Source organism: Poeciliopsis prolifica, unplaced genomic scaffold (assembly GCF_027474105.1).
Source record: "Poeciliopsis prolifica strain line A6 unplaced genomic scaffold, Auburn_PproV2 SCAFFOLD212, whole genome shotgun sequence".
Classification (NCBI taxonomy): Eukaryota; Metazoa; Chordata; class Actinopteri; order Cyprinodontiformes; family Poeciliidae; genus Poeciliopsis; species Poeciliopsis prolifica.
The window spans coordinates 40,001-57,286 of NW_026562587.1; the positions used below are offsets into that span (position 1 = coordinate 40,001).

The 17,286-nt window shown below is 50.5% G+C and overlaps 2 protein-coding genes and 1 pseudogene across 3 annotated transcripts; all 3 read right to left on the bottom strand.

Moving 5' to 3' along the window:
- Nucleotides 1–932: 932 nt before the first annotated feature.
- On the bottom strand, nt 933–1,936 carry LOC129356953 (molybdopterin synthase catalytic subunit-like). The gene is made up of 4 exons (XM_055026488.1): nt 1,825–1,936; nt 1,532–1,688; nt 1,342–1,465; nt 933–1,249 (listed from the first exon to the last, which is right to left on the bottom strand). The coding sequence occupies exons 1-4, from the start codon at nt 1,934–1,936 to the stop codon at nt 1,163–1,165; spliced, it is 480 nt and encodes a 159-aa protein (XP_054882463.1). The 3' UTR covers nt 933–1,162.
- Nucleotides 1,937–1,979: 43 nt separating this feature from the next.
- LOC129356954 (molybdopterin synthase sulfur carrier subunit-like) lies at nt 1,980–6,063 on the bottom strand. 2 transcript variants are annotated; one of them, XM_055026490.1, is made up of 3 exons: nt 5,930–6,063; nt 2,428–2,552; nt 1,980–2,106 (listed from the first exon to the last, which is right to left on the bottom strand). In XM_055026490.1, the coding sequence occupies exons 1-3, from the start codon at nt 5,963–5,965 to the stop codon at nt 1,980–1,982; spliced, it is 288 nt and encodes a 95-aa protein (XP_054882465.1). In that variant the 5' UTR covers nt 5,966–6,063. The 2 variants fall into 2 exon arrangements, with proteins under 2 accessions (XP_054882465.1, XP_054882466.1); XM_055026491.1 differs by having other exon boundaries at nt 5,890–6,044.
- A 314-nt stretch (nt 6,064–6,377) lies between these two features.
- On the bottom strand, nt 6,378–17,050 carry LOC129356957 (protein asteroid homolog 1-like; annotated as a pseudogene).
- Nucleotides 17,051–17,286: the final 236 nt, after the last annotated feature.

Here is a 17,286-nt window from a genome sequence, read left to right on the forward strand (position 1 = left end):
CCCTGAAGGCATCATGGAACAGGTGAGTTTACCTGAGGGCCCTGAAGGCATCATGGAAACACTGCATCCACATGTGAGTCAAACTGAATGAGTCAGTCAGGAAACAAACGTTTCAACACCTGAAACTGAACCAGAACCTCCCAACCCAGAGAGGTCCGGTGGGACCAGAACCAGCAGCAGAACCTCAATACTTGATGGTTCATCTGGCGTTCTGGTTGGGTTCTGGTTCTGTTCCTGAAGCAGGTCCAGTTAGCCGGATAGAGTCCAGTAAACCGGACGTGACCTTGGGGTCGTGACCTTGGGGTCATGACCTTCATTTAACTGTAGTAAAGGCTTCCAGCCAGCTGCCGGTCTGTTGTCATGGTGATCTGATCAGAGGTCAGGACCCGGTGGTCACTGTGGGTCCAGCTGTTGATTCAGAACCAGAACCTTTTGGATCAGCTGCTCTGCTTTTTTTTTAGCCGAGGCATGATTCCCAATCTGGACTTCCTGTTGGAGGGAGTGCGACCCGTTCCTGCGGTTCTGGTAGGACCCGTTTTGATTGGTCCAGGAATCTGTGTTCAAAGAGAACCACTAGCTGGTTCTGGAGCAGAGAACCGGGCCTCATCAGGTCCAATAGACCAGAGCAGAACCAACTGGATCAGATTGAGGATTCCGGTTCTGGTCCGAGGTTCTGCTGAGATTCCATCCAGCTTCAGGACAATCACCATAATTCAGAGTTTCTACGCTTTGATGACATCACTTCCTGTCCCAGGACCCGACCTGCAGCAGAACTTCCTGTCCTTCCATCATGAGGGAGTTGGAGATCCGGTTTGGACCCGGTTCAGCTCTGGGTTCTGCTCGAGTTCTTTGGATAGTGGTCCAGAACCAGACCGACCCAAAACATCAGGATGTCTCAGTTGTTTTGTTTCCTACTAAAAACTAAAATAGAAAAATGAGAATTTGCGTTTTTATTGAACACATCAGGAAGCCACGACCATATATGGAGCCCAGTGCGAATACTTAATGAGGACAAAACCACTCTGAGTGTATCAAAGCTCCTCTATGAGGACAGAGTGCCACTCTAACCAGAAACCCAGATCAGGAATGAGCTGCAGGAGCTGCTTTTACTTTAACTATGCAGTTCGAATTAACCAGTTGTTCCTCTGGGGTCAGAAGTCAGTCAGGGGTCAGTCAGAAGCTCCTCCCCCTGCGACCAGCTGCACTCTGAGTTCTCCTTCCAGGACGACTGGTGGGTGTCGTAGACCTCCTGTGGATCAGAACCGGTCAGAACCAGTCAGAAGTAAGGATAAGTGGTCAGTGTAGGGCCCGGTTCTGGCGCGGTTCTGGCCCGGTTCCCACCTTCTTCCAGATGGGGGCGCTGGCCTTGAGCTGGGTGACGGCGTGCTGGATGGCCTCCTGGCCGTCCTGGCGGTGCGGAGAGGAGATCGCCATGACGACGCTGGCCTCGCCCACCTTCACCCACCTGAGGGAGGAAGAGAAGGGTGAGGCTCGGCGTCGATGACATCACAGCGTGGCGGGCGGAGCCTCACCCAGGCGGTGGTGGATGCAGACGTGCAGCAGCGAGGGCCAGCGGGCCCTCAGGGCCCCCGCCAGCCGGCTCAGCTCCGATTGGACCATGGCCTCGTACGCCTCGTACTGCAGACCAATCACCTTCCTGCCCTCCGCCTGGTCCTCCCGGGTCGCGCCTGCACAGGAAACGGGTCAGCAGTGCCGACAGGGCAGCGGGTTGAGACCTGGTCTCTGATCGCTTGGTATTGATCCAATTGGTTGATCAGAACTGAAGGCCTGCCCTGAGGAAGAGGAGGATGATGAAGGTCGTACCTATAAACACAGAGACGGCGCCACAGCGGCTGCTGCTGACGGAGTCCACCACTTCCTGTACCGACAGCCAATCATGGCTCAGCCTGAAGATGTCCCTGGGCGGCTCCTCCATGTGCAAAGATCGGTCCGGTTCTGGTTCTGGTTCTGGTTCGGTTCTACCCTCCGCTCAGCGGCGGCACCACGGCCACCTCGTCGCCGTCCTGCAGGTGCAGCTGCTGGTTGCCGATGGCGACGTACTGCCGGCGCACGGCCAGCACCACGCGGCCCTGCAGCGCCACCAGCCTGCAGAAACATGACGAGTCAGAGCGACGAGTCGCCGTCGGAGCGTCGAGTCGCCGTCGGAGCGTCCAGTCGCCGTCGGAGCGTCCAGTCGCCGTCGGAGCGTCGAGTCGCCGTCGGAGCGACGTGTCGCCGTCGGAGCGTCGAGTCGCCGTCGGAGCGTCGAGTCGCCGTCGGAGCGACGCGTCGCCGTCGGAGCGTCCAGTCGCCGTCGGAGCGTCCAGTCGCCGTCGGAGCGTCGAGTCGCCGTCGGAGCGTCGAGTCGCCGTCGGAGCGTCGCGTCGCCGTCGGAGCGACGCCTCCTGAGATTCTGGGCCTTCCTACCTGGGCTGTTTCCGTAGCAACAGAGCCCACAGGTCCCCGCTGCTGATTGGTGTTGGCACGGCAACGAGCTGCTCCTCCCTTAGTCCGGTCAGCTCGGCGCTCCTGGCGAAGTACAGCACGGTCACCTGAGGAAGACACAGTTTTTCCTTCCACTCAACTTCCCACCAACCAGCGGGCTCTGAGCAGCCATTGCCATAGTGATGACCTTTGGCATCTATAAGACATTTCAGCAGCAAGACTGATCAATGCATCGGATTATTGATCAGATTGTTTATGAATGTGTCAAAAGCAGCTCAGTGATTAATGAAGGACAAATTATTCACTGACATTTTTAATCAGCTTTACAGACAAATGCGTCTCAAAAGCAAAATAAAAATGATTTCAAACAACATAAAGTCCATTTGACAGATTGAAAAGAAATCCTTGATTCATGAGAAATAAACCATTTAAGGAAAATGCATTAAAATTGATTATTAACTTCAGTGAGAGTCTCACTCTGATGGAGCTGACGAAACAACAACCTGATTTTATGATTAGATTTATGTGAAGGCGGCCATATTGTCGCTCTTCAGATCCATGACATCTTTACAATAAATCTAAATAAACATTTATTTCACAGAATTTAATCAAAATGTTGGAAATTGTCAGTGACGGTGTCAACACATCATGGTTGTGACAAACAACCAGGAATAAACCAGGGGTCCTCAGAGATTCTGGTGACCACAATAATGCCTGATTTTCTTACTTTTTTATGTCTGACGGGTGTTGACAAAAACTTGGGACAGAATATCAATCAGTGACGTGAAGCAGAGCCTCCCGTCATCATGGAAAAATAATTTATATTGCTGTTGTCACCCTGTGGTTTGGACTACAAAGTATTTATTTTTATTGAGCTTAACCAATTTTGATGATTATTTCTTCAAAATCTCTGAAGTTGTTCAGAAGAGCAGCAGGTGAGGCAGCATTGAGTCGAGCCTCACCTGGATTCATCAACCTCTGGCCCACTGCACTGCTGCTACTCAGCAGCTCCTCCTGTCTGACCGCCGCCACTAAAACGCTGACAAAATATTTCATATAGCAACTGATTTGACAACATTTAGCTCATCTATATAACCTTCAGCGCTTTTCCTCTCCAACTGTGTGTGTAACGTGTTTTGAGCTGAGCAGAAACCAGGGAACAGACTGGAGGTGAGGCAGGCAGTTCTCTGGCCTCATGGCAGGGGGCGCTCATGATCCCAGACACTGAGACTGCACACTGCAGAGGAAGAGACAGTAACAGGAAGATAGCCAGGGAGCTAGCCTTGGAGCTAGCCATGGAGCTAGCCCTGGAGCTAGCCAGGGAGCTAACCACGGAGCTAGCCCTGGGGCTAGCCATGGAGCTAGCCTTGGAGCTAGCCCTGGGGCTAGCCTTGGAGCTAGCCAGGGAGCTAACCACGCAGCTAGCCCTGGGGCTAGCCTTGGAGCTAGCCCTGGAGCTATCCTTGGAGCTAGCCCTGGGGCTAGCCTTGGAGCTAGACAGGGAGCTAGCCAGGGAGCTAACCACGGAGCTAGCCCTGGGGCTAGCCATGGAGATAGCCAAGGAGCTAACCACGGAGCTTCCTCTGGGCTTTGCACTCGGCACTGTTTCCATGGTAACATGGCCCGCTCAGCTCTTTATGATGTCATACAATATTTATGACAATATTATACATAATATTTAGAAAGGGATTTATATTTACTTTCTTACATCTTTGTATTTATTGTATCAATATTTATAAAGAACATGGATGTGAGTTCTTCACATACAACCACTGACAGTAACCCATGATGACCTGGAGCTAGCCTTGGAGCTAGCCCTAGAGCTAGCCCTGGAGCTAGCCTTGGAGCTAGCCCTAGAGCTAGCTTTGGAGCTAGCCATGGAGCTAGCTTTGGAGCTAGCCTTGGAGCTAGCCCTAGAGCTAGCCTTAGAGCTAGCCTTGGAGCTAGCCCTAGAGCTAGCTTTGGAGCTAGCTTTGGAGCTAGCCTTGGAGCTAGCCTTGGAGCGAGCCCTAGAGCTAGCCTTGGAGCTAGCCCTAGAGCTAGCCTTGGAGCTAGCCTTGGAGCTAGCCCTAGAGCTAGCCTTGGAACTTGCCTTGGAGCTAGCCCTAGAGCTAGCCTTGCAGCTAGCCTTGGAGCTAGCCCTGGAGCTAGCCTTGGAACTTGCCTTGGAGCTAGCCCTAGAGCTAGCCTTGGAACTTGCCTTGGAGCTAGCCCTAGAGCTAGCCTTGGAGCTAGCCCTGGAGCTAGCCTTGGAACTTGCCTTGGAGCTAGCCATACTGTAAAGTCATGTCATAGAACAGTCTATCGCCGTCCATCGTTGTCCACGTTTCCTCATGTAAACAACAACATGCAGCAGGTTTATATTTGTAAATCTGGTGACTTTCTGAACGTCACTGAATTTGAGGTTTTATTTAAAACCAGTTTTACTCAAGTTTTCTTCCAGTGGTTCTGGTTGGTACTGGCCCATTTGAACAGGGTGGGACTAAGGCTACTGTCTGGACCTCTGCTCTGACCTCTGACACAGGTGGAGGTTGCTCCATCCACACCACCCACCCGAGTGGATGAGGCTTAGTGCCATCAGCTGTCAGCGGGCTGAGCAGCGCGGTGCAGAGGAGAGAGAACTGTTGGATCATCCCGTCTGCGAAGTAGAGAGACCCGATTCATCAGAGGCCTTTAGAGACGACGGCCGGGGGGTCCGGGGCCTTGGGCCGGGCCGGGCCGGCCGGGCCCAATCAGACGTCCTTCAGCCGGTCGTTCTGTGGCCATGTTGTTGCTTGTATTGATGAAATGAAATAAGTTTGCAGAGAACTTCTTTCTCCCGTCATGACAGAATGTTGTTCACAGTATTTCCTGTTGGTGCAACCAGGAAAACCTTCCGTTTGTTTTCAGGGTTCAGCACGATGGAAAAGTTTTTCTCTGGCATCCGGATGATCTCAGGGTTTCATCTGCATTTGGGAAACACGTCACTGGTTGTCTTGGCTTTGCACCTCATAAATAAATAAATTCAGCTTCAGCCATAAAATTAATTACCTAAAATTTTATTGGATTCGGACCGGAAGGTTGCGACTGCCTGGGTTAGATCAGGTCACAGAGCCCTCTACATGCAGCATGTGACCTATGACCTGTCAGCGCTTCACGCGGCGGACTCTGAGGTCTCGTGCTTGTCCTGCGGGTCAGCCCCGCTCCAGAACTCCGTTAGGAAATCTGAGAATTTACAGATTTCTGCCTGTTACCGAAACAAGCACACCAGCAGAGGATCTGACCTCACTAATATGGAGTCTGGCTTCAGTTCGGCGATGGATCCGCATTAATAAACCTTTAATCACTTCCGTTCAGACCGATATTGGCGAAGGCTTCAGTTATGTTATCAGTTAAAAGTCAGCTAGAATCGGACAGAAAGTCAGAGGAGTTTGGTAGAGACTAAAACAACTACTACAAACTCACCTGCGCAGACATGAATCCTCCTGCCGCGGACAGAACTCACCTGAGCAAACTCTGACCGACCCCAGCGAATGTTCATACGCCTCCCGCTTCTCCTTCTGCTCCCTAAAGCAAACACATCGAACCGGTGTCGCCCCCTGGTGGACTGTGGTCGGCCTGCGCTTCTGCTCGAACACATCTGGACCAATCAGCGGCTGGTTACCTGTGCAGGGCGGAGTCACTGCGGAGGGAGGGCTGCACGGTGGTGGCAGCACGGGGATGTGGGCCTCCGGGTGTAGATTTAAAGCTGGATGATGAGTCAGGTTGGGGTGTGATTATGTTTACTGGGGTTGATTTTATTCCTTTACAATGAACAAAAACTGGATTCTGTGTTTCCTTTGGTATTTAAACCAGATTGATCTGAAACCCTGAAGAGAAAAATCAGAAACCAGGCGGGTGAGAACAATATGTTCTCAGTTACTGTCCAGCACAAAACAGACACTGGAAACCAGTGAGGTGGTGAAGCACTGAATCAGATTTACAAATATAAACGCTTTGCATTTATTGTTTATGTATGGAAATCGCTCATGCGCACAACACATGCGCACAACACATGCGCACAACACATGCGCTGCACAATGCTGGAGGCCAGAGAGACTTTTCTGTTGCATGCCGTCCAAAAGCCACATGAACTCAGAGAAGCTTGGAAATGCAGGTTTTATGAACACAGTGCTGTGCTGCACTGCAGAGGGAAACACCGGAGTTCAACTCCAAACCGCTTCCTTCTCACTCTGAGTGGAGGCCAAGCTCCACAACAACGACACTTTATGCTTCAGGATTCAACACCAAAAAACAGTCCAACAAAACATCCAGTGCTGCAGTGGTTTCAGACTGAAGGTTTACTAATCGGTGATCGCTGTGGTAGGTTAGAGCTGCTGCTGCTGTTAGTTTAGCTAAACAGCTAAGCTAACAGCTGCTAACCGCTGCTAACAGCAGCAGCAGTGTGTTGTTTCTTGTCTGCATTACTAACACATTGTAACCCACCGGCCTCCCCTGAGTCACATTTGTCCAGCAAATGTTGCTGGACAAAAACAAAACTGATTCAGTAAAACATTCAGAAAATATATTCATCCATGAACTGCAATTCATTATCAGATAATGATCAGATAATAATCTGATTATTGTCTGATTATAATTATAATAATCTCACGAAGATGTTTTATTGAACTGAGATCTTCCTTCAGACTAATTTTACCTAAAATATTACAGTTCATTCAGGTTGGACAAAAAGAGAAACAGTTGTCATTAAAACAGCTAAGAGAAAATATCGCAGAGAACACAAACAGACTCCTGAATGTCCTAGTTAAAACCTGTATTCCCATCTCAGCATTCAGCCTTAAAAACACACATATGGCACATTAAAGTCACATAAAACCAGAGGAGCAGAGCAATTCATCAGCTTCCTGTCAACGGTTTCAAACCTTCATTCCCTCCATCAGTGTTTCTGCGTTTCTCTCCTGTCATCGTCGGGACCCGACCTCCTGCTGGGAAAATTACTCTGGCAACTCTGGGAAAATGTTCCTGCATCTTTTGTATTTGAGAACTTAATGTTTGTGTAAACTCTATATGGGGGCCTTAGTCCTTCTGGGTCCCTCCTTGGGCTGAGGGAATTGTTCTAATTAGGGGCGATCCAGAAGCTGAGATCTGTCTTGACGGGCCCCGCCCCATAAAATGGACACCGCCCCCTAAATGGGCCGCACCTCCTAAAACGGGCCCCGGCCCCTGAACGATTCCCTGACCCTGGACGGGCCCCGGCCCCTGAACGATTCCCTGACCCTGGACGGGCCCCGGCCCCTGAACGATTCCCTGACCCTGGACGGGCCCCGGCCCCTGAACGATTCCCTGACCCTGAACGGGCCCCGGCCCCTGAACGATTCCCTGACCCTGGACGGGCCCTGGCCCCTCGCCAGTTCCTCTTCAGCCCCAACCCCACCAGACTGGATGACCATCAGGGCTCTGTCCAGCAGCTCTCTCTCTCCATCCTGCAGCCGCTCCCTCCTCTCTCTGAAAGCATTGGCATCGGTCAGCAGCTGGTTATGCACCTGGTGGAGCCATGGACCGCAGTACAGCCTGAAGGCAGGGTCAGGGGTCAGGGGTCAGCTAGGATACGGCCTATCAGAAGGTCAGCCGGGCGTTTGACTGCAGCAGGACGGCTCTGGCAGAGGGAAGCAGAGCAGCTGGTTCAGGTGGAGGCTCTGCCTCAAGCAGGTCAACCAGCGGCTGAAAGCATGAGCAGCAGCGACCTGCAGGGGGCGACGAGCGGCCGCACCGACAGCCGACTGGACCGCACTGCCTGGAACACAGACACACCATCCAACCATCATCCAACCGTCATCCAACGGTCATCCAACCACCATCCAACGGTCATCCAACCACCATCCAACCATCATCCAACCATCATCCAACCACCATCCAACCATCATCCAACCGTCATCCAACGGTCATCCAACCACCATCCAACCATCATCCAACCGTCATCCAACGGTCATCCAACCGTCATCGAAAGGTCATTCAACCACCATCCAACCATCATCCAACCGTCATCCAACGGTCATCCAACCACCATCCAACCACCATCCAACCGTCATCCAACCGTCATCCAACCGTCATCCAATGGTCATCCAACCACCATCCAACCACCATCCAACCGTCATCCAACCGTCATCCAACCGTCATCCAATGGTCATCCAACCACCATCCAACCATCATCCAACTGTCATCCAATGGTCATCCAACCACCATCCAACCATCATCCAACAGTCATCCAACCACCATCCAACCACCATCCAACCATCATCCAACCACCATCCAACCATAATCCAACCATCATCCAACCACCATCCAACCATCATCCAACCGTCATCCAACGGTCATCCAACCACCATCCAACCATCATCCAACCGTCATCCAACCGTCATCCAACGGTCATCCAACGGTCATCCAACCACCATCCAACCATCATCCAACCGTCATCCAACGGTCATCCAACCACCATCCAACCATCATCCAACGGTCAACCAACCACCATCCAACCATCTTCCAACCGTCATCCAACGGTCATCCAACCACCATCCAACCATCATCCAACCACCATCCAACCATCATCCAACCGTCATCCAACGGTCATCCAACCACCATCCAACCATCATCCAACCGTCATCCAACCGTCATCCAACCGTCATCCAACGGTCATCCAACCACCATCCAACCATCATCCAACCGTCATCCAACGGTCATCCAACCACCATCCAACCATCATCCAACAGTCATCCAACACCATCCAACCACCATCCAACCATCATCCAACCACCATCCAACCATCATCCAACAACCATCCAACCATCATCCAACCATCATCCAACGGTCATCCAACCACCATCCAAACCATCATCCAACGGTCATCCAACCACCATCCAACCATCATCCAACCGTCATCCAACGGTCATCCAACCACCATCCAACCATCATTCAACAGTCATCCAACCACCATCCAACCATCATCCAACCACCATCCAACCATCATCCAACAACCATCCAACCATCATCCAACCGTCATCCAACGGTCATCCAACCACCTTCCAACAATCATCCAACCGTCATCCAACCGTCATCCAACCGTCATCCAACGGTCATCCAACCACCATCCAACCATCATCCAACCGTCATCCAACGGTCATCCAACCACCATCCAACCATCATCCAACGGTCATCCAACCACCATCCAACCATCTTCCAACCGTCATCCAACGGTCATCCAACCGTCATCCAACGGTCATCCAACCACCATCCAACCATCATCCAACCGTCATCCAATGGTCATCCAACCACCATCCAACCATCATCCAACCGTCATCCAACCACCATCCAACCATCATCCAACCGTCATCCAACGGTCATCCAACAGTCATCCAACCACCATCCAACCACCATCCAACCATCATCCAACCACCATCCAACCATCATCCAACCATCATCCAACCGTCATCCAACCACCATCCAACCGTCATCCAACCATCATCCAACCATCATCCAACCACCATCCAACCGTCATCCAACCATCATCCAACCACCATCCAACGGTCATCCAACCACCATCCAACCATCATCCAACCACCATCCAACCACCATCCAACCATCATCCAACCACCATCCAACCATCACCAACCACCATACAACCACCATCCAACCATCATCCAACCGTCATCCAACGGTCATCCAACCACCATCCAACCATCATCCAACCACCATCCAACGGTCATCCAACCACCATCCAACCATCATCCAACCACCATCCAACGGTCATCCAACCATCATCCAACCGTCATCCAACGGTCATCCAACCACCATCCAACGGTCATCCAACCACCATCCACCATCATCCAACCGTCATCCAACCACCATCCAACCATCATCCAACCGTCATCCAACGGTCATCCAACCACCATCCAACCATCATCCAACCGTCATCCAACGGTCATCCAACCACCATCCAACCATCATCCAACCGTCATCCAACGGTCATCCAACCACCATCCAACCATCATCCAACCGTCATCCAACGGTCATCCAACCACCATCCAACCATCATCCAACCACCATCCAACCATCATCCAACCGTCATCCAACGGTCATCCAACCACCATCCAACCATCATCAACCGTCATCCAACCACCATCCAACCACCATCCAACCGTCATCCAACGGTCATCCAACCACCATCCAACCACCATCCAACCATCATCCAACCATCATCCAACCATCATCCAACCACCATCCACCATCATCCAACCGTCATCCAACAGTCATCCAACCACCATCCAACCATCATCCAACCGTCATCCAACCATCATCCAACCACCATCCAACCACCATCCAACCATCATCCAACCATCATCCAACCACCATCCAACCGTCATCCAACCGTCATCCAACGGTCATCCAACCACCATCCAACCACCATCCAACCGTCATCCAACCACCATCCAACCGTCATCCAACCGTCATCCAACGGTCATCCAACCACCATCCAACCACCATCCAACCGTCATCCAACCACCATCCAACCGTCATCCAACCACCATCCAACCACCATCCAACCGTCATCCAACCACCAACCAACCACCATCCAACCGTCATCCAACCACCAACCAACCACCATCCAACCATCATCCAACCACCATCCAACCGTCATCCAACCACCAACCAACCACCATCCAACCGTCATCCAACCACCATCCAACCGTCATCCAACCACCATCCAACCATCATCCAACCACCATCCAACCACCATCCAACCGTCATCCAACCACCATCCAACCACCATCCAACCACATCCAACAGTCATCCAACCACCATCCAACCGTCATCCAACCACCATCCAACCACCATCCAACCGTCATCCAACCACCATCCAACTGTCATCCAACCACCATCCAACCACCATCCAACCATCATCCAACCACCATCCAACCACCATCCAACGGTCATCCAACCACCATCCAACCATCATCCAACCGTCATCCAACCACCATCCAACCACCATCCAACCGTCATCCAACCACCATCCAACCACCATCCAACCACCATCCAACCATCATCCAACCATCATCCAACCACCATCCAACCATCATCCAACCGTCATCCAACAGTCATCCAACCACCATCCAACCATCATCCAACCGTCATCCAACCACCATCCAACTACCATCCAACCACCATCCAACCATCATCCAACCGTCATCCAACCGTCATCCAACCGTCATCCAACGGTCATCCAACCGTCATCCAACCGTCATCCAACCGTCATCCAACGGTCATCCAACCACCATCCAACCACCATCCAACCGTCATCCAACCACCATCCAACCGTCATCCAACCGTCATCCAACGGTCATCCAACCACCATCCAACCACCATCCAACCGTCATCCAACCACCATCCAACCGTCATCCAACCACCATCCAACCACCATCCAACCGTCATCCAACCACCAACCAACCACCATCCAACCGTCATCCAACCACCATCCAACCGTCATCCAACCACCAACCAACCACCATCCAACCGTCATCCAACCACCATCCAACCGTCATCCAACCACCATCCAACCATCATCCAACCACCATCCACCACCATCCAACCGTCATCCAACCACCATCCAACCACCATCCAACCACCATCCAACGGTCATCCAACCACCATCCAACCGTCATCCAACCACCATCCAACCACCATCCAACCGTCATCCAACCACATCCAACCGTCATCCAACCACCATCCAACCACCATCCAACCATCATCCAACCACCATCCAACCACCATCCAACCGTCATCAACCACCATCCAACCATCATCCAACCGTCATCCAACCACCATCCAACCACTATCCAACCGTCATCCAACGGTCATCCAACCACCATCCAACCACCATCCAACCATCATCCAACCATCATCCAACCATCATCCAACCACCATCCAACCACCATCCAACCGTCATCCAACCACCATCCAACCACCATCCAACCACCATCCAACGGTCATCCAACCACCATCCAACCGTCATCCAACCACCATCCAACCACCATCCAACCGTCATCCAACCACCATCCAACCGTCATCCAACCACCATCCAACCACCATCCAACCATCATCCAACCACCATCCAACCACCATCCAACGGTCATCCAACCACCATCCAACCATCATCCAACCGTCATCCAACCACCATCCAACCACCATCCAACCGTCATCCAACGGTCATCCAACCACCATCCAACCACCATCCAACCATCATCCAACCATCATCCAACCATCATCCAACCACCATCCAACCATCATCCAACCGTCATCCAACAGTCATCCAACCACCATCCAACCATCATCCAACCGTCATCCAACCACCATCCAACCACCATCCAACCACCATCCAACCATCATCCAACCGTCATCCAACCGTCATCCAACCGTCATCCAACCGTCATCCAACCGTCATCCAACCACCATCCAACCACCATCCAACCGTCATCCAACCACCATCCAACCGTCATCCAACGGTCATCCAACCACCATCCAACCACCATCCAACCGTCATCCAACCACCATCCAACCGTCATCCAACCACCATCCAACCACCATCCAACCGTCATCCAACCACCAACCAACCACCATCCAACCGTCACCAACCACCAACCAACCACCATCCAACCATCATCCAACCACCATCCAACCGTCATCCAACCACCAACCAACCACCATCCAACCGTCATCCAACCACCATCCAACCGTCATCCAACCACCATCCAACCACCATCCAACCATCATCCAACCACCATCCAACCACCATCCAACGGTCATCCAACCACCATCCAACCATCATCCAACCGTCATCCAACCACCATCCAACCACTATCCAACCGTCATCCAACGGTCATCCAACCACCATCCAACCACCATCCAACCATCATCCAACCATCATCCAACCATCATCCAACCACCATCCAACACCATCCAACCGTCATCCAACCACCATCCAACCACCATCCAACCACCATCCAACGGTCATCCAACCACCATCCAACCGTCATCCAACCACCATCCAACCACCATCCAACCGTCATCCAACCACCATCCAACCGTCATCCAACCACCATCCAACCACCATCCAACCACCATCCAACCGTCATCCATCCACCATCCAACCGTCATCCAACCACCATCCAACCACCATCCAACCATCATCCAACCACCATCCAACCACCATCCAACCATCATCCAACCGTCATCCAACAGTCATCCAACCACCATCCAACCATCATCCAACCGTCATCCAACCACCATCCAACCATCATCCAACCACCATCCAACCACCATCCAACCACCATCTAACCATCATCCAACCACCATCCAACCACCATCCAACCACCATCTAACCGTTACATATCATCCTTCTGAGTCTCACCTCCATTAGTGTTTCCTTGCAGGAAGCCAAGGACCAGGGCCTGGAGGCAGGGGATGTTGAACCTGTCTAAGGGGTTCTGCTGGCGGTTCTGGTACCAGAACCGGGTCACACAGACTGGCAGCTTGAGTTGGTCCGGGATCTGTTCAATGTCCAAGCCTGAACATCCCAGTGCTTCATACAGGACTCTGCGGCGCAGATCTCAGGAGCCTGCAGAGGAACTAAGTCATGATTTTATTTTCATCTTGATCCTGAGAAGAGAAGCAGCATGAACCGCTGTTCAGTTTGGAGCTTAAAGGTGCAGCAACAGTCAGGCTGTCCTTCATTCTCCCCAATGTCTACTGTGAAATAACATCCAGTCCCTCTCTTTCCCTCTCCTGCCTCTGACATCAACACTGTCACCTTTCTGCCCAGTCAGTGACTCTGCTTGTCATAAAAATGAATGTTAGCCCTGAAAACAACACTGCCCCCATGTGGAAGGGCTTACTTATAGGCTGCACTTCTGTATTTCTGACCAATGTTGCTAGTCTGTACCACACTGAGATCATAAGCTGCTCTTAGTCTAAACCTCAGCAGGTTGCCATGATGGAGCAACTCGGGGCAACGCCAAAGGCAACGTAAACCCCAGGATTAGCGGAGCACTCCAACCTGCAGGGGCAGCATAGCTTCTAGAGGTGTGCATCGTCAGAGGAGAACATTTATAGTTTACATGGATGCAGACAATAGAAATAAATGACCAGCAAGAACATAGCAATGTTCTAGATTTTTAGAGACATTAGTTTGTTTCACTCATTGTTTATTAACTGGATCTTGTTAAGAATTAAAAAGAGGAATAACTTGATCTTAGCTCGTTAATTAATTCTTTGTCCCGAATTCCTGTGTCTGTGTAAGTGTGCAGAGAGAAAAGAGCAATCATACGACGTCAGACTTCAGATATCCAGATTTTTATCCAGAGAAAATCAATCCAAAAAAGAACTTTACAATAATCATCTCACCTAGATCATCAAAAGTCCAAGACATTACAAAACAGAGACAAAGAACTGAGTAAAAAAAGACAAAGAATAACAGAAGATGCATCTTCTGGGAAACTCTCACTCAGCACAAGAGAGATTCCAACTTCTGCTGTGAAAACAAACATTTTTATAGACTGCATATTCTCCTCATTTAAATATATGCATTAGGAGGTGTGTTCTTTTCCTTTGTGTGGGCTGTCTCAATGTTAATTTTATTACCTCCTGCTAAAGAGCCCCAAAAACAGATATACGGCAAACCCTTCTCGTATCAGCCGCTGTCCAGTTTGATATATGATTGCAGCTGCAGCGCTATCTGTGCCTCAAAATGTTTCCACAAGAAAGTAGTTTGTATTTTTAACCAAGCTTGCACACAATGTAATGCTAAATCATGACTATAAGTTTGGATCTAAACTAACTAATTAAAAACATGCTTAAAGAAATATAGTTAATTGTAATATAGATAACATTATTTATAAAAAGTTTTAAGATCCTAGTGAACTTTTGAACCATGCTCAGGAATTTGTTAATTGTCTGGCAGACAGACTCTGTCTAAAGAGATCAAGGAGTCTAGGCCTGCTTTCTGTCTACTCCTCTGCGTTCAGAGAGTCACCAGCTGTCCCAGTTTGGATCTGTATCTAAGTTTATCTTAACCTAAAAGTTAACTTATGTACTATTGTGCTACTTTAAAATTATTATTCCAACAATCTCCTGACATGTTGTGTTACATGTTCCTAGCGTGTTACCAAGATCTCTTGACATCTTGTTACAGTCGTAACTCGTTGTGCCTCATGTATAACGAATTACTGGCACGTTACTGTTGGTGATACGAAATGTTGTGATATCTTGCTTCTCGTCTATTTTGAACTTTCATTGCAACAGGCAGCATGACGTGAAAAGCACGATCCAAGTGAAGCAGTTTTACCTCATTCAGATGTTCCAGCTGCAGTTTCTGCAGCTCCTCTGGTGACACACCTGCTAGGACAGGGGTGACCTGTTTAGGACGCATATCTTCAGCGCCCTCCCGGTCATATTCTGTGCATGGCTCCGTTCCAAGCATCAGTCCGTAGAAGAACTGTCGGATCCGGAGGGAAGCACTGTAGCTGCTGGGCTGGGAGAAGTCCTCCACCAGTGGAGTCAAGGTCATCGACTTCTGGGTCACAACAGATGTGACAAAGGAGGTCAGTCTTCCTCTCTGAATTTCCTGGATGACCCACTGAGGCAGGTTGGGACGCGGTGGCTCATGTAAGGCATATTGTTGAGCTGAATTCAGGAAAAGTTTGATGTCCTCCTGCTGAGATCTGCCAACCAGCTGCAGAGCTTCTGTCACAGCCTCTTCGGGTGTCTTCCACCAGAAATCTCCTAAAAACCTGAGGATGGCTCGCTGTCGACCAGTAGAGGATCCTCCTGGCTGCTGAGCTTCAGGATATCTTCTGATTAACTCTTCAATGTCTTCTTTTTCCAACTGTGAGTAATCATTTCCCAATAAAGCAGCAAAGACGGGCATGTGCTTCTTCTCTACATGAAAATATCTACAAAACTGTGAGATTCTGTAGCGCCGAGCAGGAATGGCTCCTTGAGTCACAGATTCCCACTGGAACCCATCAATTGAAAGAAAGCCTTTGTGCACATCAAAGATGTAAAAATCTGAGTCGTTGGACAGAACGGGACATTTCCTCTCATTGGCCCTCAGAGCAGCTGTCACGTCTGCCTCTCCGAAACACTGCTGGATCTCCACTGCAAGCTCCTGAAGAACCTGGATGAAGACGTCTTTGACCAGAGGAGGCAAGATGTTGTCCCACTCGCCAGCCCTGGACTCTGACAGTCTCTTTGCTTTCTGAAGTTTGTCTTTCAGACGATTTCCAACAGTTTTGTTCTTCACAGGTTCTGCGCCTCCATCCAGAACGACTAGTGGGGTGACTTTGCAGCTCTTCAGGCTGCTGAAGAATCGACGGACCAGACCTCTGAATGCAGAGTAATCTCCTCCATGCTGCTGGTCCAGCTTTGGCTTGGAGTTAAAATACAGAGAATAGTAGAGATTTGGACCGTCAATGATGATGGCGCTGTCCCTGAAGCCAACATCCTCCAAAGTGCCTGACTCTTCAACCAGAGTCTTCATTCCCTTCACGCCCATGGTCCCTGAAGGTCACAGAAAGGTCAACGTTGCTGAACGTCTGTGGACTCTTCTCTCTACCAGGAACCAGGAAGGAGGCAGGCTGCCAAACTGGAACCCACAGCACCAGAACCTGTTTCACCAGTGAGTCGGACCAACACCAGCTGCTGGTGCCAACTAAATTCAATAGTTTGAATTGTTTAGTTGACCTTTGACTTTGTGACGCTTCCTCCACAAAGAACCATCAGAGAAGACATCCAGATAAAACTGCAGGTTAACGCCTG